Source organism: Phascolarctos cinereus, unplaced genomic scaffold (assembly GCF_003287225.1).
Source record: "Phascolarctos cinereus isolate Bilbo 61053 unplaced genomic scaffold, phaCin_HiC Scaffold_4;HRSCAF=312, whole genome shotgun sequence".
Taxonomy (NCBI): domain Eukaryota; kingdom Metazoa; phylum Chordata; class Mammalia; order Diprotodontia; family Phascolarctidae; genus Phascolarctos; species Phascolarctos cinereus.
The window spans coordinates 361,245,014-361,268,528 of record NW_027555847.1 but is presented as its reverse complement, the minus strand read 5'-3'; the positions used below and the strand labels follow the sequence as shown (position 1 = coordinate 361,268,528).

General features: G+C 39.9%; 1 protein-coding gene across 1 annotated transcript in view; it reads right to left on the bottom strand.

The window, feature by feature from the left end:
• The window catches only part of CCBE1 (collagen and calcium binding EGF domains 1), a 347,770-nt gene extending 324,515 nt beyond the window's left edge, over window positions 1-23,255 (bottom strand). The window contains exons 1-2 of the mRNA XM_020995047.2: window positions 22,483-23,255; window positions 21,713-21,793 (exon numbers count right to left, since the gene is read on the bottom strand). Coding sequence (XP_020850706.1) covers window positions 21,713-21,793; window positions 22,483-22,640 — 239 coding nt within the window. The 5' untranslated portion in view covers window positions 22,641-23,255. The remainder of the gene's footprint in view (window positions 1-21,712; window positions 21,794-22,482) is intronic.
• Window positions 23,256-23,515: the final 260 nt, after the last annotated feature.

Below are 23,515 nucleotides of genomic sequence, written 5' to 3'. Positions count from 1 at the left end.
ATATTGCTATTTTTCTTACTATAATATTCATTAAATGCCTTTGCTTTGAACTAGTTGTGTCCTCTGGCTGACCATGAACAGTAAATACATTGGCAGGGGCTTTGAGAGGGAAGGTAGGTTGCAGGACATAAACCAAAGAGTAGCTTGAACCTGAAGTAGCCATTCTCTAGGGAGCCAACTCTAAGAGTTGGTGTGGGGGTGCTGCCTAGGTACAAAACTAAGACTAATTCAGCCCCTCAGCTATCACAGCAAAAATAAAGGGAATACAATTAATAAATAGATAAAGGATATGAACAGGTAGTTTTCAGATGAAGAAATCAAAGCTATCTATAGACACATGACAAAATGCTCTAAATCACTATTGATTGAAAAATGCAAATTAAAACAACTCTGAGGTACCACTTCAATCTATCAGATTGGCCAATATGACGGAAAAGGAAAATTATACATATTGGAGAAGATGTGGGAAAATTGAGACACCAACACACTGTTGGTGGAGTTGTGGACTGATTCAACTGTTCTGGAGAGCAATTTGAAACTCTGTCCAAAGGGCAATCAAACTGTGCGTACCACTTAATCCACCAATACCACTACCAGGCTTGTAGATCAAATAGATTATAAAACGGAAAAAGGACCTACATGTACAAAAATATTTACAGCAGCTCTTTTTATGGTGGCAAAAAATTAGAAATTAAGGGGATGCCCATCAATTAGGGAGTGGCTAAACAAGTTATGGTATATGAATGTAATGGAATACTATTACTTTAAGAAATGATGAGCAGATAAATTTCAGAAAAACCTAGAAAGACTTCTATGAACTGATGCAAAGTGAAATGAACAGAACTGGGAGAACATTGTACACAGTAACAGTAACATTGTGTGATGATCAGCTATGATTGACTTAGCTCTTCTCAGCAATACAATGATCCAAGACAATTCTAAGCTTCATGATGTAAAATTCTAACCACATCCAGAGAAGAAACAGATGGAGTCTAAATGTAGATTGAAGTACATTATTTTCACTTGATTTTTTCATGTTTTTTTTCCTTTTTCTTCTTTCACAACATATGGAAATATGTTTTACATGATTGCAGATATATAACCTTTATCAAATTGTTTACTGTTTTGGGGGGGGAAGGGAGAAAATTTGGAACTCAAATTTTTATTTTAAAAATGAATGTTAAAATTGTCTTTATGCATAACTGGAAAAATAAAATTTAAAAAAGAAAAGAAAAAGGGAATATTCCTAGCAAGGATAAAATAGCAGAGATAATTAAAAAGGAAACATTTCCATATACACCCTGGGAGAAACATTGGACAAAGAGTTGCTCTTGTCTACAATATAAATAAATTCAAAAGGATATACACATGTAGGAATGTAAACTGATAATAAATATTAGTAAACACCAAACACAAGGAATACCAAGTTCATGTTGACATAAAATGAGATGTTATATTAAACAGAATGAGAGAGAAAAAAAAGTTTTTCATTGGCTATGGCATTTTCCTCACTATTGGCTAAAAGATTTTGCTTCCTTTCAACGAGTCTATAAGAATAGAAGTAGATGTTCTTCGCTTCTAGTAGTGCGAGGTCTCTGTAAGACTCAGGCTCTTTTGCCAAGTAGAAGAAATTGATGGTTCACCCTCTGCTCTCCCTACTACGTGGGACAGCAGATCTTCAAGGAAAGTAAGAGAAAGAAAAGCAAGGGCTGGGGGAAGGAGGGAAGGGGAGCAGCATTTAAACATCTGCATCATGACATGGTGCCTCTATCTTCACAGCAACAAAAGGAAGCAATTTGCAAAAGTGCCCTGCTTTCCTTTTTCTACGTATTTGGGGATATCACAAATCTTTTTTTTTTTAGGATAATTTGGACAAAAATTATTATCAAGGAGCTTAGGAGGTGACCAGGTCCTGCTCACTAGCCTCAAGCAAGACTGTGCCTCAGCCAGCCAAGGACAAGACTATCTCTCCTTTTCCCCTCCCCCACGCTCACCCCCCTCCCCAGAGGCAGAGTCCGTTTCAGGACTTCCTCATCCTCACAATTTATGATGTTATTCCTTATGTCAAACAACTCTCTTGTACTACAGGCTTGCTCAAGTCCATTTCCCATTGTTCTGCCTTTCGAGGAAATGGAGAATAAATCCCAGTTCTAGAGAGTGGTAGAGCTGAAAGAGACTGGATACCATCTACAGCAATCTCTTGATTTTATAGAGGAGGAAACTGAGGCCCAGAGAAGAAAAATAACTGGGCCAAGCTAGTTTGTGGCAAAGCTAGACGCACAGCCCAAGCGTCCTAACTCCCAGGCCAGATCTCTTACCACTATTCCATAACACTCTTTCTACACTCTCCTTAAGGGGCAGCTAGGCAGTGCAGTGGATAGAGCACCAGGCCTCAACTCTGGAAGACTCATCTTTGTAAGTTCAAATCTGACCTCAGACACTTACCAGCTGTGTGATTCTGGGTAAGTCACTTAATCATGTTTGCCTCAGTTTCCTCATCTGTAAAATGAGCTGGAGAAGGAAATGGCAAACCACTACAGTATCTCTGCCAAGAAAACCCCAAATGGGGTCACAAAGAGTTGAACACGACCGAAAAATGACTGCACAACAACAAATATCTCCCTTACATCAGTCCTCCATGTGACAGAAGATACAAGGTACAGAATGGGACGGGCATTTTTTTAACACAGACAATTTAGAAAATTATTCTGCTTGGACATGCATATTTGTTATAAGGGCTTTGTTTTCTTTTTTCAGTTTTGGGGGGATGGTAATGGGAGGAAGAGGGAGGCTAGCAATAGAGTCATAAAAAAAAAGAGGGCCTTGGAAGCATTTTTTGAAATGCACAGAAAAGAAGATAAGGAATCACCGACAAGCAGGACAGGCTTCAAAGTTACATGGTGATGCTACCAAACTCCAGATAAAGAGCTGATGGACTCAGAATGTAGATTAAGGCTTTTTTTTTTGACATGGCCAATGTGGGAATGTTTTGCTTGTCTATACATGTTTGAAGCATGGTTTGTTTTTCTGACTTTCTCAGTGGAGTGAGGGAAATAAGGAGAGGCAGGAGGGAGAGAATTTGGATCTGAAAATAAAATAAAAAGGAAATTTAAAAAGAAAGTTACATGTTAAATTTTTTGTATATTTAAAAGGAAAAGTAAGCCATGTGAATAAAGATTCACAGTTTCATGTACAATCTTTTTCTGTCCAATTCTGTATATGGAAATGTTCGTTTTATTTGGTGTTTGTTAAGTTCAGAACTTTAAAAAACACAGTTCTCCATATACTTGAAAATATCATCTTTATCTTAAATTCTATACCCAATATAATCTGAGAAGGTTTCCTTTGTCTATTTGATTACAAAATAAAGAGATCTCCAAGAGAGAAGGGATCTCCTGTCTTTGCAGACAGGATTGTATTTGCACCTATGAATCATGAAACTTCAGAGGGAAAAGGAATCTTAGAGACCAAAGTGTCATAGGATCACAGCCTTAAACCTTGAAATCACAGAGTCAAATCCCCTCATTTCACAGATGAGGAAACCGAGGCCCAAAATAGTTCAGTGATAGACTCACACAGCTAGCAACTGCCAAGGTAAGATTCAAAGGAGACTTCCTGACTCCTAGTCCATTACACCAGGCTGTTTCTCATCAAGTCAAAACTCCCCATTCTTGATAGTCAAACTGCAGTCCTTTCTTTTCCAGTCCAACAATGCATCGGGAAGAACACTGGACTCTGACATAGGAGAGGACTAACTTCAAACCCTGCCTCTGACCTTTACTAGCTGTATGACTATCGGCAAGTCATTTAATGTCTGAGCCTCAGTTTCTTCATCTGCAAAATGGGGAGAATAGTACCACCAACCTCAAAGAGTTGTTGTGAGGATCAAAAAAGGTCATATATGTAAAGCACTTTGAAAACCTTAAAATTCGATAGATAGGTAGATAGATAGATAGGTAGACAGATAGGCAGACAGATAGATGGATGGATATACATGTGAGAATGCATATATTTAAATAAAGTATTATTATTCATTTCATTTTTCTCACTTTTTTTAAAAATGGGGTTCAGATAGAAAGAGCCCAAGGACCAGTCTCTCTCTTGCTTTTATTCTTTTTTATTTCATGTACTATAGACCATTGTGCAGGTGATTAAATTGATTATTATTTCTAATGTAACGGTTTTCCTCACAAGGCTTGGACTGACTGCCAAAAAGGGCTGTTAGTTTAATCATGTGGTTCATAAAGCCTGGCAGAAAGACTAAGAACTTTTCCACAAAGGTTTATTTCTCTAGCAATGCAAGACTGCCATAAACTCCAACTTGTTCTTGTCAGTACAAACACACTCCTTCTAGAAGTCCAGTTCTTAAAACATGACCAACAAGAAATAAGTTTTGAGCCTCTCACTGTGCTCAGCCCAGGCAAAGAGGAGGAAAGAGAATCACTATGAAGACCCTCTGGGGCTTGACAATTTAGGGCAGATATCAATAATGAAATGAAGGATATACAGGCAACCAAATGCTCAAGTGAGCCTTGAATTAAACCAGTTATTGAATTAAACCACTATGTTACCACCAAAGGAGTAAAGCATATGTTCTGCCATTTTGAAAGGGACAATTAAAAAATATATATATTATTTGTTTCCTAGGTAAGGCTTCCTGGTAGAGGTAAGATGTGGAGAGTTTCTTAAAGTAAAAGAAGGCAACCAGCAACAGCAAGGATGGAGTTTGTTTCTTTTCAAAAAATTTTCTTTTTTATTATGAACTTAGTGATCAACACAAATATTTCAATATACAAAGAACAACAGAAGATTGTATATGGAACTACAAACTTTCTATATACAATTTTTTAAAGTGTGAATTAAATTGAAGTTGGTAGTCACAAAACTATTGTTTGTTTAAATCATAATTCTAGAGTTCATTTTGTCTCTTCTTTGTATTTTTTAATGTTTTATTGATGTTCTTTTCTTTGCATCACTATCCACTATAATCACTATATCACTATCCACTATTCCACATCACCTTTTATTTATAGGAGTCCTTGCTTGTAACAAGTATAATCAAGCAAAACAAATCAACATATCAACCATGCTTGAAAATGTCTGTCTCATTCTAGATCTATACAATCCATTCCCTCACTGCCAAGTACTGGGAGCAATGCTTCCTCCTAAGTCTCCTAGAATCATAAGCGGTCACTGCTGTGATCAAAGTTCTGAATGTTTTCACAGTGGTTTCCTTTAATTATATACATTGTATAAATTGTTCTCCTGTTTCTAATCACTTCATTCTGCATCAGTTCATACAAGTCTTTCTAAGATTCTCTAAATCCATCATATTCATCATTTCTTAGAGAGCAACAATATTCCATTATGTTCATTTGTTCAGCCATTATCCAACTGATGGGTACTCACTTTGTTTACAGTTGAGTTACATCAACAAAAAGGCTGCTGTAAATATTTTTGTACCTATTGGTCTTTTCCCTCTGTTTTTGACCCATGGTAAGGATGTTTTGAGAATCATCTGAGTCCTGGGAGAAAACTTAGAGGGAGAAGTGAAGTAATCAGACCACGGGGGTACTGAATAAACTTTGCATCAAGCAAAGCAGTCTATTTGGACTTCATTCCTCTTGTTAAAATCTCTTTTCAATATCAGAAATTCAGAGGAACATGGGAAGACTTCCATGAACTGGTAAAGAGTAAACAAAATTAAAAGATCAATACGCACAATGACTACAATCATGTCAACAAAAAAGAACACAGAGTAAACTAAACTCTCATTGTAATGCTTATCTTGAACCTAGAGAACACAAGATAAAACTCTCTTCTCTCCTTTCAGTAAAGTGATGGAGAACATGAGTACAGAATGCTGCATTTGCTGTCAGATGTAGTCACAATGTTTGTTGGTTTTAGTTTTTTGTTGTTTTTTTATTACAAGGGAGGGGAACACAATGGAGAATTGGGTGTATCTGGAAATTATTGTGAGGTTACAAAAAGGCATCAATAATACTCTTTAAAGTCTTTAATCAAACTTCTTAGTTCAAAGTAACTCTCCCTATCACTTCCTATATCGTAAGGTACCAAGTGTACTATAATGTTAAGCACCTGTATTTCATTACTTAACAACTTCCAGCTACTGGCTATGGAAAGAGGAATGGATTTGGAGTTAGAGGATTTGGGGTTTGAATCCCAGCTCTTCCCTTTACTAACTTGTGACCTTGGGCAAGTCATTGGAGACTTCATTATCCTCATCAATAAAATGAGTGAGTTGGATTATACAACTTCCAAGGTCACTTCTCATTCTAAATCTAGAGTTATGATTTGCCATCTTTTAGTTCAAAAACATCTTTTGATGTCATACTCAAGAACTACTCTCTGAATGAAAAGCCAGTTTATTAACACTTTTTCTTCATTCATAATATTATCTATCTTCCTTTGGCTTACAATCACTGCTATATTACTTTGAAAATGGGTTTGAAATCATGTATGTGTGTATGTACATATACATATATTACATATATGTATATATTTATGGAGATTGGTTTGTGACTTTATGGTAAATATAAGGTCTGAGGCAAAATTATGTAATCATAAATCAAAAACATTCTTTTGTACAGCATAGATTTTATGCAGGAATCTAACTGAGTTTTACTGCATTTTTTTTGGTAGGGACAGAGCAGTGAAGAGGGAATATAAGGATAAGGAATGACTGCTAGCACAGATTTTCCTAGCATATCTATTCGGGGGGAGGAGGGGAAGGAATATGTTTTTGTTTGATGTAAGCAAGGAAAGTAACAACACAGCTCTATAAAGCAAGTATTTCAGCATATGTCACTGAGCCCGCATTTACAACTGGGAAGAAAGTTCCAGTAGTCCCCAAAGAGATCAAAGAAAGAGGAAAAGGACCCATACACACAAAAATATTTATAGCAGCTCTTTAAGAATGGCAAAGAATTAGAGAGGGAGAGAAAAATAAATGCTTGCTAACTGAAAAATTAAATTAAATATGGGAGAGGAAGAAGTTTCATGTAGTATAACAACAAAGCAAAGGGAAAGGAACCCAAAGAACTCTGGTCACTGAACACTAAAAGTTTGGTCCAAAGTGTCTGCCTTAGACCTCAGAGACCACCTCCAGAGGAACCCCAAAGCCAATCACCAGAGTCACTGTTTTTCTTTGGCCCTCTCCTACTCATGAGCTCCACTTCTGCCGGGAAGCTTCCCAGAATGGTAGAGTAGGAATGACTGTCTGATGTTGGTTAAAAGAATATGATGATGGATGAACTGGACAGTGCTGAGGGTAGGCCCAAAGGCAGTGACTCACTAAGGCTACCTCAGGGCAGTCACTGACCAAACCGTCCAAGGATGTGGATGAAGCAAAAATGTCGAAACCAACAAGCTCAACTTAGACCAAACGAGGAAACAGAAACTCAAAAACTAGAAGCATTCAGCCTATCACTGGAAGCCTGGACACAGTACCTCTTTATGCTTCAGTAAGGGCCCGTTACCCTTTTTCCTCAGAAACATTAAATCAAAAATATTTTAAAGTACTGATAATATAAAGAGATCAAAGTGTAATTAAAATACTTGTGACACTACCCCCTAACTTATGAGAGATTCCACATAACTGGATTTTCTAAAAAAGTGAAACTTACCAAAGACTTCTATGGAAATCTTTCTAAAAATACATTACACATTATTGTGGTCAACAGAGCACTTGATCCAGAATTCATTGGTGCAATACTGTCTCTCTCAATTTAGGTCATGACTCTTCTATTACTTCTCATCATGTATGATTCCCCCTTCATGTCTTTCCATAAATTCTCCACGAGGGATCCAGCCAATATACCACTGACATTCCTTTGGTTCTCTCAACATGTCTGGAGCATCAATGCAGCACTTGGTCAGTCCATCTGTTACCTCTCAGGCTATCTATATAAATCTTCCCATTTTATTTTCTGTTTGTTCATATCCTCAAAGATGTCCCTTACACACTTCTTGCATACAAATCATTCTGTCTCTTCCCTTGCTATGAGTCTGATACAGTGACACTTGCCTCCTTGTTGTTCCAATAACCAGACACCTCTTAGCCCTGGTCATTTTCTCTATCTGTCCCTCGTGCCTGGAATGTTCTCTCTCCCCAACCCTGCCTACACACCTCCCTAGATTCCTCTAAGTCCAACTAAAACCTCATCTTCTACAGGAAGTCTTTCCCACCCCCTCTTAATTCAAGTACCTTCCCTCTACTAATTATTGCCTGGTTTATCTTATATACAACTTGTTTGTATATATTTTTGTATTGTTTGTACATATTTTGATTGTTATCTCCCCCATTAGATTTTGAGCTCCTTGAGGACAGAGACTATCTTTTGGCCCTTTTTTTAAAAATCCCAATGCTTAGCACAGTGCCTGGCATATAGTAAGCACTTAGAACATATTTATTTGTTGAGCTATTATTTCTAGTCAATATCAACATGCCTGCCCCCAGTGTTTTAGAGAGGGTGCTGGATTTGAGATCAGCAGAAACTTGGGTTCAAATATTGCCTCCAATACTTGCTATCTGTGTGACCATGGGCAAGTCTTTTAACCTCTTTAAGCCTTGATTTCCTTATCTGTAAAAGGAGAATGACAATACCTGAAGTGTCCATCTTACTCCTTATGGTGAGGCCCAATGAGATAATTAAGGTCTAGAGTGTTCTGCAATACCTAAAAGTGCTATATGAATGTCAATTATCATTATATTTATTCTCCAACTTGTTGGGAAACCATATAATATATTGTTAAAATGTTACGTAAATTAAGAGTAAATAGGCTCTGAGTGACACAGGTTAGGGAGATTCATCCATAAGAAAGGTAAATGAGCATTTAATACACAGGTTCTGTGACATCTATTTAAAATTGCTTAGATATTTTTTGGTTCCTTCTGATTATCACCCACATTTCAAATGAAAATTACTATACCAAGACATAGCCAAAGAAACAGTAATTATTTCAGGAAGAACTAAGACATGCATGCTATCTTTTTTTAAAATAATATTTTTCTCAATTACATGTAAAAACAAGTTTCAACATTTTCTTTAAATTTTGTGTTGCAAATTCTCTCTTTCCCTCTTTTCTCTTCCCCCTCCCTGAGACAGTAAGCAATTTAATATAGGTAATATATGTGTATGCTATCTTATAAAAATCTATTTTCCTTGGTCTAACTTTTAAAATTCTCCACCTGAATTCTCTTAGTCAGAAATGAAACTCTCTTGCATTGCCTTCTAGGTTCTGACACGAGTTTCTTTGCACCTGAGCTAGTCCCAGGTGCATTCTTTGGACATGATCATGCCTCCAAAGGGGACCTCTTAGTATACAACCTGAAGTTGGTTGTGAGACCTCTCATATTCTAGGAAGGCAACTTCTGCTCTAAGTTACAATTTTTCATCACAAGATTACGATTTGTTTCCTTGAGTGAGATGATTATGAAATGAAATATGAGCACATATGACATGTGAGCAGTCTAACATGGCAATCCCATATGAATATGCAAAGGACTCTTCATTTGGGTGAATATCATGGAATTCGAGATGTTATTCAGGCTCTCCATCTGAATGTGCTCTAGGATAACTAGAGTCTCCACACTCATATAGCATTGACCACACAAGAGAAATGCAAGGTGGCAAGACAGAAAATGAACATCCCTCCCAGAATGCTTAAGGTTCTAGTTTACATTCATAACCTACAAAAACACACATTGTTCAACTTAATCACTGTCACTGGGAACAGACTCAGTTCAAATCAATCAAGGCAGAAACAAGACAAGAGGGCTACGTTACCAAGTCCAACAGCTCTGCGAGGGATCCCTTTTATCATCCAACCCAAGCTCATGGTTGTTTCTCTGCTCCCCACCCCAGGACCTACACTTAAGTCATCCTTCCTTCTGCACTCTACAGTAAACATTCATTCTGTGCATGTATGTGTATCTGCCTGTCTGTCTCTGTCTCTCTGTCTTTATCTCTCTCTCTCTCTCTTTCTCTCTGTGTCTCTTTCTCTGTCTCTCTGTGTCTCTGTGTATCTCTCTGTCTCTCTCTCCCCCACCTCTATCTCTGCCTTTCTCTGTCTCTGTCTGTATCTGTCTGTCTCTCCCCCCCCAACCATTTTATCTGTGGGGCATGTCCCATATAGTAACTCCCACCATGTATTAATATCAGTAGGATAAAGTATTGCCTAGGGTACTAAAAGGTTAAGTGACTGGCAGGGTTACTCAGTTACTATGTGTCAGAGGCAGGACTTGAATTCAGATCTCTGTGACTCTAAGGTTGGTGCTTTATCCTCTATACTATGCTGCCTCTCTAAGAATGGCCTTACTACATCTTACTACTACATCTCTCTTTCTCTTGGTCACTGAAAAATATGACTTGTCTTTATTCCTTTACATCTGGCTATTTCCATCAATACTTTTTCTTCCCGTCCATGCATCTCTCTCATCTCTTGTCAGAAATATGTTGGGGGGCAGCTAGGTAGCGCACCGGCCCTGGAGTCAAGAGAACCTGGGTGCAAATCCGACCTCAGACACATAATAATTCCTAGCTGTGTGACTCTGGGCAAATCACTTAACCCCAATTGCCTCACTAAAAAAAAAAAGAAAGAAAGAAAGAAAAAACAGAAATATGTTGGGCTGACTTTATGAGCTAAACAGCCTATGCAATTCCCAGGATTGCTCAAAAAAGTGAGCAGACAAAAGTAATTCTATACAGTATAATCATTTTCTGGGTAGCTTGCTATCTAGTCAGGCTTGTATGATGACACAGTGGACCAGCTGCACCTTACCAGAAAAGAGCTGTCGCCTGGGACACATGGTCCTCAGACAACATTCACGTTGTGATTTGCCTTTTGAGCATGGAAAACATCCCCACTACAGCAATGCCCTCTAACCTAACATCCAGGTAGCCAAGGCTCTTCCTGCTGCTGCCCTTCTGGGAAAGATGGGTCTTAAGAGTCCACCTGAGCCAGGGCAACAGGAAGAGTCCTTGGACTTCGCAAAAGGCAAATGAAGGCACCGTTGCTTTTGCCATGAAGAACGGACAGGTTATGCTGCTACTACTGCTCCTAGCAATAACAAGAATTTTTTAGTATATAAAGGATTTTCTGTTTTTCCAGATGTTTTTATAAACATTATCTCAATGCTTAAAGACAATCTGGGGAAAAAAGCGTATCTTAGCAGTTGGCGCCTCCATTTCCACCACTTCAACGTGATCACTATAGAAGCAGATGGAGATGACATAGCATCAAGTGTCATTCCTTATTCTTCTGTATTACAGGGGTTGTCAAAGCCAAGAAGTCATCATCCATCAGCTGTGCCCAAGTGACAGTGATGCTGAGTCTCCCTGTGCTACAGAAGAACGTGGGCAAGTATTTCGCACTGGGTGGACAGGCACGGATCCTTTTGAGGCCATCATCCTCAATGACAGAGACAATACTGATACCAATGAGATGGCAGCAATCCACTGACAGGTCTCATTAAATAATAGAAGTATTTTGTGGTAAGAACATTGGGCTTAGTCACAAGATGCTGCGTCTATTCCTGGCAGAGTTACTTATTAGCTACATAACTTTGAGAATGTCACTCAACCTCTCCAGGTTAATTTCCTAACCTGTAAAATGGGGGTAATCAAATCTGTCTTGCCTACTCATAGTGCTATTGGGAGAAGGAAAGGGTACAAGCTTTTATTAAATGTCTACTATGTGCTGGGCACTGTGCTAAGCACTTTGCAAATATGATCTCATTTGATCCTCACAACCACATTGTGAAATAGGTAATATCATCATCATCATTTTACAATTGAGAAAACTGAGGCAGGTTGAAGTATGGTGATTTGCCCTAGGTCACACAACTAGTAAGTGTCTGAGGCTAGATTTGAATTCAGATCTTCTTAACTCCAAGGCCAGCACTCTACCTACCTTGCTAATGCAAGGATAAAAAGAGAAAACGTATTTGGAAAGTACTTTGAAAACTATAAAACACTGTACAAATACAACATCAGAGCAATGCACACAATGGCTGATAAATGTTGCTGAATGTTGTTGAACTATCATCATTAGAATTGGGAAAAGGAAAGGGCTTGTGATGTATGGCCTCAATATTCTCAGTAAAATATGAGATGAGACCTTGTTCAAAAGGAAAAGATAAAAGAGATAAAGATAAAAGAGCAGTGAAGTAGTATTACATAGAAACATATAATTCTGTGAGAAAATTCATGACTCCCAATAGGAGAGAAGGTGGGGAAAACATCTGAGTGAGAGTCAATAGGAAGTAAAAATGTGAAAAGAATGTGAGATACACTGGATGAAGGCAGAGGGAGTTAAGAGATGTTGAGTTTCAATAACAGATCACGAAGTTAACATGGGCATGATTTAAGGGTGTTGGGGGACCTTCAACTTCTTCGCTCTACTAGAGTACAATTTCTCTCCTAAAAGTAGAGAAAGCTGATAAACTCTTTTGTTATCTTTCCAAAAAATAAAATCACCCCTTTTAACATTTCCTCTATTACCATTGATGGCACTACAATCCTTCCAGACAGCTGGGTTCACAACCTCAGTGCCATCCTCTGCTCTGCCCTCTCACTTACTGCTACATACCTGATCACTTGACAAATCTTGTTTCTATCTCTACAGAGTCTCTCAAATAGCTGTCCACTCAAGAAGCCACCACCTTAGTTCACAATAGCACTTTTTGTGCAGCAAAGAACTGGAAATAAAGTAAATCCTCATTGACCGGGAGATGACCAACATACTGTGGAAGGAATGGAATAGAATATTACTGTACTGTAAGAAATGACATGCATGATAAAGAGAAGCATGGAAAAAAAATGAACAAATGCAAATTCAAGTAAGCAGAACCAAGAAACCAAGAAACACAACAAGAACCGAAACCACAACAATTTCCTTTGGAATGGAAATGGAAAGAATAATAAAAACAACTGACTGCTGTGAAATCATAATTTGGCTGCAAAAAAAAAAAGAGAGATATGACATTTTGTCTCCCTTCACTCTTTGTGGAGGTGAAGTGACTATCAAAATGGAACACAGCATACAATGTCAGCCTTAATCTATGTGTTGCAGAATTGTTTCTTTCCCTCTTTTTTGCCTTCTTTGTAATAGAGGATGCCTCTCTGAGAAGGTGAAAGAAGAGGGACATGTTGGAAAATGCAGATGATATAAGAACAAAATGTATCAGTAAAAATTAAAACAAAAAAAAGAAATGCAGAGGATGTAAACTATGTAACATCCATACGAAGTAACCAAGAATAAATTCAAAAAATGCATGATCATGCAAAAATAATGTAATCAATCCCAAAACAAGTTAAAGCTCATGGCTAATGTTAAGGACAACAACAAGAGACTTTGTTAGATACATTTTAGGCAAGAAAAGAGGTTTTTAAAAAAGTAGTAGCATAGCTGCTTAGGATGCATCAGATAAGAAACCGGAAGAAGAATGAAGAACTGTGCAATTCGTGTTTTGCTTCAATTTCTCTACTATGAAAAAAATGGTAAGTGGATTAAAAGCCAATATAATTGAGAAGATGGGAAGACAGAACACAGTTGCCCTCAGTGAGTTCCTTGTGCATCTGCAGTGTCTGCCCATGCTATATGTACAGATGGACCATCTCTATGGACTTTCCACCCAAATGCATGTGGATAGTAGGTGTTCTTCATCCACTTGAGTTTTGCTTTTAAGTTAGTAAAGATCTTATTTAGGAGGTGCTGCAATGCTCAGGGGCACGATGCAGCCAGTATATCACCTGCAAATGGGAACATCTGAAAGACTTTCCATTCCATTCCATTCCAGCTATAGGGAATTCCTCTTCTATTTCCCCTTCCATTTCAATTCTGTGCTGATATCCTGTATGATCATGGAAGGGGAAGGGAACAAATATTTATTAAGCACCAACTATGTGCTAGGCATTGTGCTATACACTTTGGAAATATCCCATTTGATCTTCAAAACCCTGGAAAGTAGATGCTATTATTATCCCCATTTTACAGTTGAGGAAGATGAGGCAGAGAGAAGTTAAGGTCACACAGCTAGCAAATGTAAGAAACCAGACTTGAACTCGGTTTTCCTGATTCCAGGTCCAGAACTCTTTCACTACATGACATAGTGGCCTAAGTTGCTGATAATGGGCACCTCCACAGGTGAACATACATCTCTTTTTCTTTTTTGTAATAAGGAGAGGGCCAAACTCTAGCTGTTATTACATCTTTCAAAGAATCTCATTTGACTTTTAACTAATGCATGGGGGATGCCATGATGGAAAAGGGACTTTAAGATGATATTTTGCTTTACCAAAAAAGAAATACTTGAGATCTGGTAAATTTTCTAACTATAAAGATGCAACCTGCTATAGAATATAATTTATGAATACAATCCAGTTCTCTTCTCTAGACTTTTCCTATCTCCTATTCTTGTTATTGGCAGCTGGGTAGTTACTCAGCCCAGACCTGGGACTGTGGAAGCCCATAGAGAATAACTATTAGACTTCAGAACTATTCAGAGAGGGGAAGCCTAGTAGTTTAACCACCAATATGTGGCTCACATGTTGTAGAGATAGTACCAGGAAATATGGGAAGTTGGCTTTAAAGGCATTATCCTTGACCAAAGAAGTTGTATATAAATCAACTGAAACTCTTTCTGGTGCTTTAAAGTTCCTAAATGGCTTCATGGAAAAGTAAGGGCCTAGAGCTTGGCAGAAGTGGGGCTGCAGATGTTACAGCTGTTTGCTTTTTTTTCTTGAAACAAAACAACAAAATAAGAATGGAGCAAAGATCTCTGCCTAGTCTCTGAATTCTTAGCCATGCCCATTGTTGTAGGCAGACTCAATACATAACAACCACTGGGATCCTCCCAAGCAGGGATGGTGACAAAGTTTGAAAACGTAATGCTGGCTGCGGAACAAAATATAGACATTCCCTAAAGAAGAAAACACCTCCAGAGTTTTTTAAATCACCTCGGCTATCCCTTCTAATTAGTCCCTCCCCTGCATCTATGTTTCATTGGTGGTGATTGTAAAAAGAAAAAAGCCGCTTTCTTTAAAGACTCTAAGAATTGGTGGTTGGATACCATCCCAAAGGGCCTATTGGCAAAAGGCCGTCCTTTGTGGGGCTGCTCCATGCTGACTTGTTTGCAATAATTTCCTTATTTTTTTTGGAGAATGTGTGTAAGGTGATACCTTACCTTGCCTCTCACCAGCAGGCCCCAACTGCTAACTCCAAACAACTGGGTTCAATTGAAAAGGAGAGTGGAGGGCTGCCACCCCTCCCTGTCAGCTGTGATCCCCTCCGTCAAAGTCAGCATCAGCATAATTATCGGGTGGCTGTGAGCATTAGTACAATTATACCTGGCTGTGAATTCAGGCCACTCTCTTTAGGGGAAGTTATCCTTCTTTTCAGTCAATCTGACTGAAATCTTTTTCTCCTGGTGGAATCCAGCACCTGCAGCACATTAGTGATTCAAGTTAAACAGGTCTAGCTGTGAACCAGTGAACAAGAGCAGCTGTCCCATGGTGGTACAGTTAATCTCGCCTGTTTTGAAAAAGCCTTCCTGTCTCTGGACTAGGAAAAGATGGATACTCTAGACCCATCACTAATTCTGATGCACCAAATGCATCTTAGTCAAGCATCATCCTATGCCTCTCTAATATTAGTACAAGGATGACAGGTTGGAGCCTAGTAGAGTTAACCACCATCTATAGAATAAAACATAGGGATGCCAAAAGACCTCTTTGCCCAAAATGATAAAAGGTAAGGTGGTTAAAGCACCAGGCCTGAAGTCAGGAAGACCTGAGTTCAAATCCAGCCTCAGATACTTCTTAGCTGTGTGACTCTGGGCAAGGCACTTAACCCTGTTTGCCTCACTTTCTTCATCTGTAAAATGATCTGGAGAAGGAAGTGGCAAACCACGCCAACATTTTTGCCAAGAAAACCCAAAAATGGGGTCACAAGAGAGTCAGACTGAAACAACTGAACAACAAAAGGTTAGTATCCAATGAATGAGAGGTTGCTTTATTAGCACATTTTATTCTTGTAAGCAGGTATATTTTTAATTATGCTACTAGAGAATCACTTAAACATTTAACATAGGGCGTTCAATGGAAAGAGAAAAGAAAACTGGGCTCCCAAATCCCATGAAAATATAGGATTTATGTGATTTTCTCATAAAGATGTTTACCTGGAACTTGACGTCCCAGTAGGTCATTTAGTTAAAAGCATCAAAAGCAGATTGAAAGGACCAGTTTAGCTTAGAAAATAATAATAATAGCAAATTCATTTTAACATAAAAAAAGAAAAAGGGAAAAGATCCACATAAAGCCTTTGATGTAGGCTACAAAAGTAGAGAAACAGAAAAATAAAGTTCTAGGAAAGCCTCTACCAGCCACAAAGTAAGTAATGTCAGAGTACAGACATGTGCTTGTTCTGGCTGTCGTAAGTTCAGAGCCTACATAGACTATACGCCAAGAGATCTTACTCTTTTTGTGAATTATACATCCCTTAGCCAGTTGAAGCTTACATACCCCTTCTCAGAATAACATTTTTAAGTGCATAAAATAAAATACATAGGAATACAAAGAAAATCAATTATATCAAAATGCACTTATCAACATATTAAAAAAGAAAAAATTTCATGCACCCCAGGTTAAGAAACATTGCTATATGCCAAGCCAATAATGTATTATACAACCATGTCAGATCCCAATCTTGTTTGCCAATTTGAGAATTATATATTTGTTTAATCTGGTTTACTCATTTGTTCAACAAATATTTATTGAGCTGTCTACAAAGCACTGTGGGAGGTACTACAGCAATAAAGAATAATTAGAAGGCACAGGACAAGCTCTGCCCTCAAGGAGCTTAAATACTAGTCCAGAAAAATAAAATGTACATACAGTCCCATGAGGACTGCTGCTCAGAGGGAAAGTGGAAAATAGGAGTCCACAACACAGGAAATAACTATTTAGATAGATTATATGTTCATTCTAGAACAGCAAGTTCTAGAATGCAAACTCAGCTATTTTTACAAGAGGTGTGAATTGTTCAGTGAAGAAAGCATGAGATTTGAGGGCAGCTAGGTGGCGCAGTGGATAGAGCTCTGGCCTTGGACTCAGGAGGACCTGAGTTCAAATGTGACCTCAGACACTTGACATTTACTAGCTGTGTGACCCTGGGCAAGTCACTTAATGTTGTTTGCCTCAGTTTCTCAATCTGTAAGGAAATGGCAAACCGCTGCAATACCTTTGCCAAGGAAACCCCAAATGGGGTCACGAAGTCAGACATGACTGAATGACTGAACAACAACAATGAACTTTACTATAACTCTACTGTGTGACCATCCACCAAGCAGTTTTTGCAAGCTTATGGAGGCAGAACCAGGAACTGGGAGTGGGACGGGGGCGGGAAAGGATTCAGGATTTGGAGGAGTAGGATATGGGGAGAAGGAAAGGAAGAAAAAGAAGCCAATTTACAGGCTTTAAAAAAGCAAGGACTCTTGGTAGTAAAAGTTTTGTGGACTGGTAAACATTTGTCACGGACGTGTGGCCAGGAAACAATGACCTAAAACTCTGGTCCACACACTCACTAGTCTTTAACCTATTCTCTGTAACAAGAAGTAAAATTTTATCCTAAGGTACTTTCTCCTCCAAGCTCAAAACGACTTCAAAAGATTCACAGGATGTTTAACATTGGAAGGGACCTGAGGCATCTACTCTAACTTCCTCATTTTACAGATGAGGAAACTGAGATATGGAAAGGACTTGTACAAAATTCTCTCACTTGCCTTCAAAACTCTTTCCCAAAATATCTCTGAGAAGATAGTAAGGTTCTCTCTGCACAATGGCGCTGCTCGTTACTTAAAACTGCCTTAAGCAGAATTTAGGGATTGAAGTGGTTAGTATCATTGAATCTTGCCTCTTAGCCTAATGTGGTACTAATATTTGTTTTTAATTTTCATGGGTCTCTAGACTCTGCTGAGACCCTTTCAAAATACTTTGAATTGTACCCTATGTACACCCCTGCTCTGTAGGACCAATATAAAGACACTGTCCACAAACCCAAGCCAAGTCCTTTTATCTAGCACTTTGAAGTTTGCAAAGCATTTCACACATTATCTCATTTAATCCTCACAACAACCCTGTGAAGTAAATACTATAGTTATTCCCATTTTACAGATGAAAAAACTGAGACAGAAATTGTGATTTGTCCTGGATCACACAGCTAGTAAGTATCTGAGACAAGCCCAAATCCAGCACTTGCAATTGTACCACCTATTTGACTAAATGCTTTAAAAAAGCATTTCATTTTAGACACCTTCAGTTGAAATCAAATTTGAACATCTACCTCTAAGGCAGGAATTATTAGTTTGTTTTTTTGTATAATGGACCCTTTGGCAATCTAGTAAAGGCTGCTGTGGACCTCTTCTCTGAATCATGTACTTAAATGCATAAAATAAAATATGCTGAATTACAAAAGAAACATAGTTATCAAAATGTTTTGTGAAAACAAGTTCATGCACTCTACGTTAAAAACCATTGCTTTAGAATCAAAGAGGTTGGGAAATGAGGAGGGGGGGAATAAATTACAGCATAGCCATGAAACAAATACAGGGATGCCCTCATCCTCAATAAAGAAAAATGGTGCATACTAAGTAGAAAATCTTAAGCGTATCCACAAAGACCCCTATTACTTTGAGGTAATCCAGACGATATTCTCAAACCAGAACTCCCCCTCTATATCTTCCATTTGTCTTTACTCTTTAAAAAAATATATTAAGTTGCCATACCTTCTAAAGGGTTTTTTAGATTGATAGTTAATGAAGTGATTCATAAATACATGCCTACCAATTGATCAATTAATTAAGCTGCCTTTTCTTTTAAAAAAAAATAAGAATAAAACTTACATTTGTTGAAATCCCCACGTAAAGGAAAATACAAGCTTCCAAACACTTTCTTGAAAGGAGGATATGAAATCATAGCTGCCATTTATGTAATGTTTTACATACATCTGAACCTCACAATGACCCCGTAAGATAAGTACTACAGGCATTGTCATTTGCATTTCACCAATGTTCAGATAAGTCAAGTGATTCCTCAGTGGTCATACAGCTAAGAAATGCAAGAGATGAAATTTCACCCTGATTGCATGACTCCCCAAGTGCAGCACTTTCTACTACCCCTCACTGCCTCTCCTCTTATATGTCAGTTTAATAAAGGAAATCAATTCATAATAGCAATAAACCACAGTGGCTTTTAAAATATGACACATTTTTTCTATTATGAATTTCTGTAGAACCCAACATCCAGAGTCTCTAAAGAGAAGCAAACTATATATACCAAGTCACATGTCATCAAAACAGTCTTTACTGGAGCGGCAGTAGGGAAATGTTCTTTCTCCATAGATTTGTTTTTAAAAAAGAATATCTTTAATAAAGTTCAATTTCATGAGCATCAACATTGGCCAATGAAAAGAACCTAGTGCTGGGAGTCATTGCTACGACCTTCTCTGCCACTAACTGTTTGATTCTGGACAAATTAACACAATCATTATCGCCTCAGATCCCTCATTGTCTATCAAGTAGAGACAATACCTTCCTTCCCTCTCTGACAGGGCTGTGTGGAGGAGAAAATGAGCCCCAAAAATTATGTGTAAGATTATTTAAAAGCAAGAAGCATTTTACAAATGTATTATCATTTTGTCATGATTGTGTTATTAGAATATAGGCTCCTCAAGGGCAGGAACTGTTTTGTTATCTTTTTATCCCCAGTGCCTAACAAAGTGCCTTATACCTAGCAAGCACTTAATAAATATTTCTTAAATTGAACTGAATTAGTAAATTCTTTGCATTTTCATCAAAAACAAAGAATAACAGTTACAAATTATGAATATAAAGAATTCACCAACATGGGAAGAGGTGTATGATTATGCAGAGTGAAAAAAGTAGAATCAGAAAATGGATAAACAAAATAACTATTACAATGTAAATGAAAAGATTTGTACTCTAACTGAAAAGCCAAAAATGGTACTGCAGAACTGGAAACACAGTGGAATATACTTCCCTTTTCTTAGCAGAGAGGTGGAGGGACCAAGAGCACAAAACATTGAACATATAGTCAGCAGAGTCTCTGTCAGTTGTTTCTGTTTAGCTGTTTTTCTTTGATACAAAGAAGGGTTCAATTGTGAGGAGGAAGCAGTATCTGGAAATGACTAATGTTCAAAACTATTAACCAAAAACAAAACAAAACAAGAACCTCATTGAGAATCAAAGGACAGGTAAGAGAAGATAGACACATAGCCTGTAACTTCTAAGTTGTTACCATTCCATATGCTTCAGATTTGGGGGATTTAAAAACCCCCACCTTCCACATCCTTTTAGTGTTCTGCTACTTTGCCTCCTCGTTTCTTTTCATCCATGTATTCTGTCTTTCCTATTAGACTCTAAGCTCCTCAAGGGCAGGGGCTGTATCTCATATTTCTTACTCTCTAATCCCAACACCAAATACAGTTCTGTATTAATTTAGTATACTAGGCACTCAGTAAATGTTTGATGATCCTTATTTGGTCTTATCGTGAAAAGAGATCTTCCTTCGTGGCCACTTGTCTTTCTCCTCTCTCCCTCAATAAAAGCACCCGTGGGGCTAATCTTCTGATGAAGGGGAGGGAGGAAGCAGTATCTTTCATGCCCAAAAGGCTGGAGCCTGGCATGCAGATTCTCAGATTCTCCAGAGGGCATGTGGCAGATTTCACTGCAATCTGCTGCTCATCAAGACCTCTGATTTTTCCACGAGAATGCTGAATTAGGCTAGACTCTCTAAGTCAAAGTAATTTTCTTTCTCTTCCATTAACAGCAGCTCCAGGGTCACATAAGAGAGCATTCCATTGGTCCAGGACAATCAAATGCCTCCTAGCTAGAAAGTGTAATCACAGAGACCCTGCTAAGTCTTGCTTTTGCAGACTCAGCTCTATTTCCAAGACCCTAAACAGAGACAATCCCTCCCCTCAACCTTTCTAGTCAATGAACTGCTTCTCCTCTTGCTGTTTCAACGATCCTGAAGTTTTCCAGATTCATCCAACACACATAGCAGCCGACAGTCCTGTTGCTCCCCAGCCCCCAACACACACACTCCTTCCCACCCCATCACCTTGTCTGCAGAGGCAGAGACAGTGAGCGAGGCTGTCCCAGCGGGGGAGAGGGTCAAGGGACAGCCAAGTGCCTAGTGTTTTCCCTTTGTTGACTTTGGATTTTCAAAACAAAACAGCAAATGCTCAGGCAGCCATTCATCTTCCCCGTGCCCCAGTGTTTACATTCAAAGCCCAAATCAACTTTACTTCATAAACTTTCAACCTTATCCTGCTTCTTCCCCGGCTCGGGCCCCCACCTCTACCACACACAAATATGCGGGATAGCGATAAACACTCTCGGGATCTTCTTAGGCGCTAGCCCCAGCAGTCCAATCTGCAGCTTGACTCTGGCCCCCAACCAGGCACCGCAGATAAACACAACAGGAAACTACTCACAGAGCAGTCGCGATCGACCTCCAGCTTATACCAAGCGACCCACAAAACAACCACGAGATCCCGAATCTCTTCCTTTGCATTCCCACCCCCAATTCCGCTTCACCTGGTCCTCCTTCCCCCCTCAGCACCCTCACTCGCTTTAATCTGTAAAAGTCTCCTGTAAGCGTTGTCTTACCTAAAACATGTGGTGAGCTCGCCGGTAGATTTTAGACAAGGATACTTGGTGGTCGCTATCTTGTTCTCTGAACAGACTTCTCTGCAAGAAAGTTGGAAAGAACACCCTGCTTTAGTCTGGGTCTGGAGATGCTCAGGGAACCTCAATGTACCGAGGAGTGAGGCCAGGCTGGGAGGATCCCCTATACCTAAGGGGCTGCAGTTCACAGGATTTCGAATTGGAAGGGACCTTAGAGGTAACCCAATCCGATCCTCTAGTTTTACGAATGAAGAAACCGTAGGCTCTTCTAGCACTGTCAGGAAGAGAAGCTGTGGAAAGAGCTCTGGATTCGTAATCGGAGGACCGGGTCTGAATGGAGGCTCTGCTACCTATTTGCTGTGTGACCCTGGGCAAGTCCTTTATCTGTCAAATGAGGAAGGCTGAACTTGAGGGGCTCTAAGGTCCTTTCCAGATCTAAATCTTTGGTCCTATGAACCAGCGCGCTGACAGGAGCGCAAATGGGATTTCAGTGGGTACGAAGCCCGCTCCTCCCGCTCCGAGCGCGGAGGGAATACAGATACTGGAGTGGAGCACCCTCCAAATCGGGGTGCTGGGCGCACGGTCCGCACCCACAACATCAAGGGAGTTCAGGCTGGGACCGTCTGGGAGCCGGTCCGGCGCCGAGCACTGCGCCGACCGCCTCCGGCAGTAGAAGCGCAGCCAGCTTTTGCTGTCTGTGCCAGCCCTGGGGCTTCAGCAGTCCCAGCATAGGGGGCAAGGGCAGGGCTCACCTGTCGCTGTCCTCAAACTCCTCTCTGTAGGTCCAGGTGTGTCCCAGTGCCAGAAGGAGAAGCAGGGGACCCAGGCTTCTGCCTAGCTGTCTCTTCGCCCCTCCTCTCCCGCTTGGTGGAGGAGGCGGCAGCGGCGGCGGCAGTAGCGGCAGCACCATCGGGCAAACTCTCGGGTAGTTCCCCCTCGGCGCCCAGGCTCTTGCTCTTCTCTCTCTCCCTCCTTGCAGCCTCCTCTTTTCTCCTCCTCTTTTTTCTTCTCCTCCTTTTCCTCCCCTCCCTCCGGCAGGGGGCGCGGGAGAGCAGGGGTGTTTGCACCACCTGCCCGGGGCGCTCTCGGGGCTCTGCGGGTCAGAAGCGGAGCCGGGCTTAGGAAAGTAGGCAGCGGGGAAGAGAAAAGAGACCCGAATTAGGGGCTAGATCGCACCCCACCCCAGGGGGCAGCCTAGACCTGAGATGGGAAATGCAAACTCAAAGCGGACCAGGGAATTGGGGGAGGGGAGGGGCCTGGAGGAGAAGGCTGGAATAGGAAAGGTGTCCCGGTTACTGAGAGACTGCAAGCGTCTTTCCCAGGGCCTGTCCTAGGTGACAGATTGACTTGACTAAAGCGTTCCGGGCTGAGTCCAAGTCTCTCCCTCCATTGCTCTGTTGGGGAACAGGAGGGAAAAGAAAGGAAAGAAATCTAAGGGAGAGAAGGCGGGTGTCAGTATTTTGTATTGGGGTGGCTTGATCAGTCTGAGGTGGAGGTGGGAAAGATGGAAGAGTAGATGGAAGAGGACGAGAGAGGGGAGGAGGAGGAGGACGTGGTGGTGGTGGTGGTGGTGGTGGTGGTGGTGGTGTTTCCTATTCTTATGGGAGAAAGGGGGAGGGTTAATAATCTTCCTTCCTGTTGTCAAATTTTGATGACTGGAGATCCAGAATATTTTCTTTTCCCCAAATTGAAGAGTTACTGTTTGCTTTTCTCCCCTTTTATCTCAATGTTCTTTTTTGCTCAAGGAGTACAGGCAAAGGGTGAAAGTTTGCATCATGCACCGGG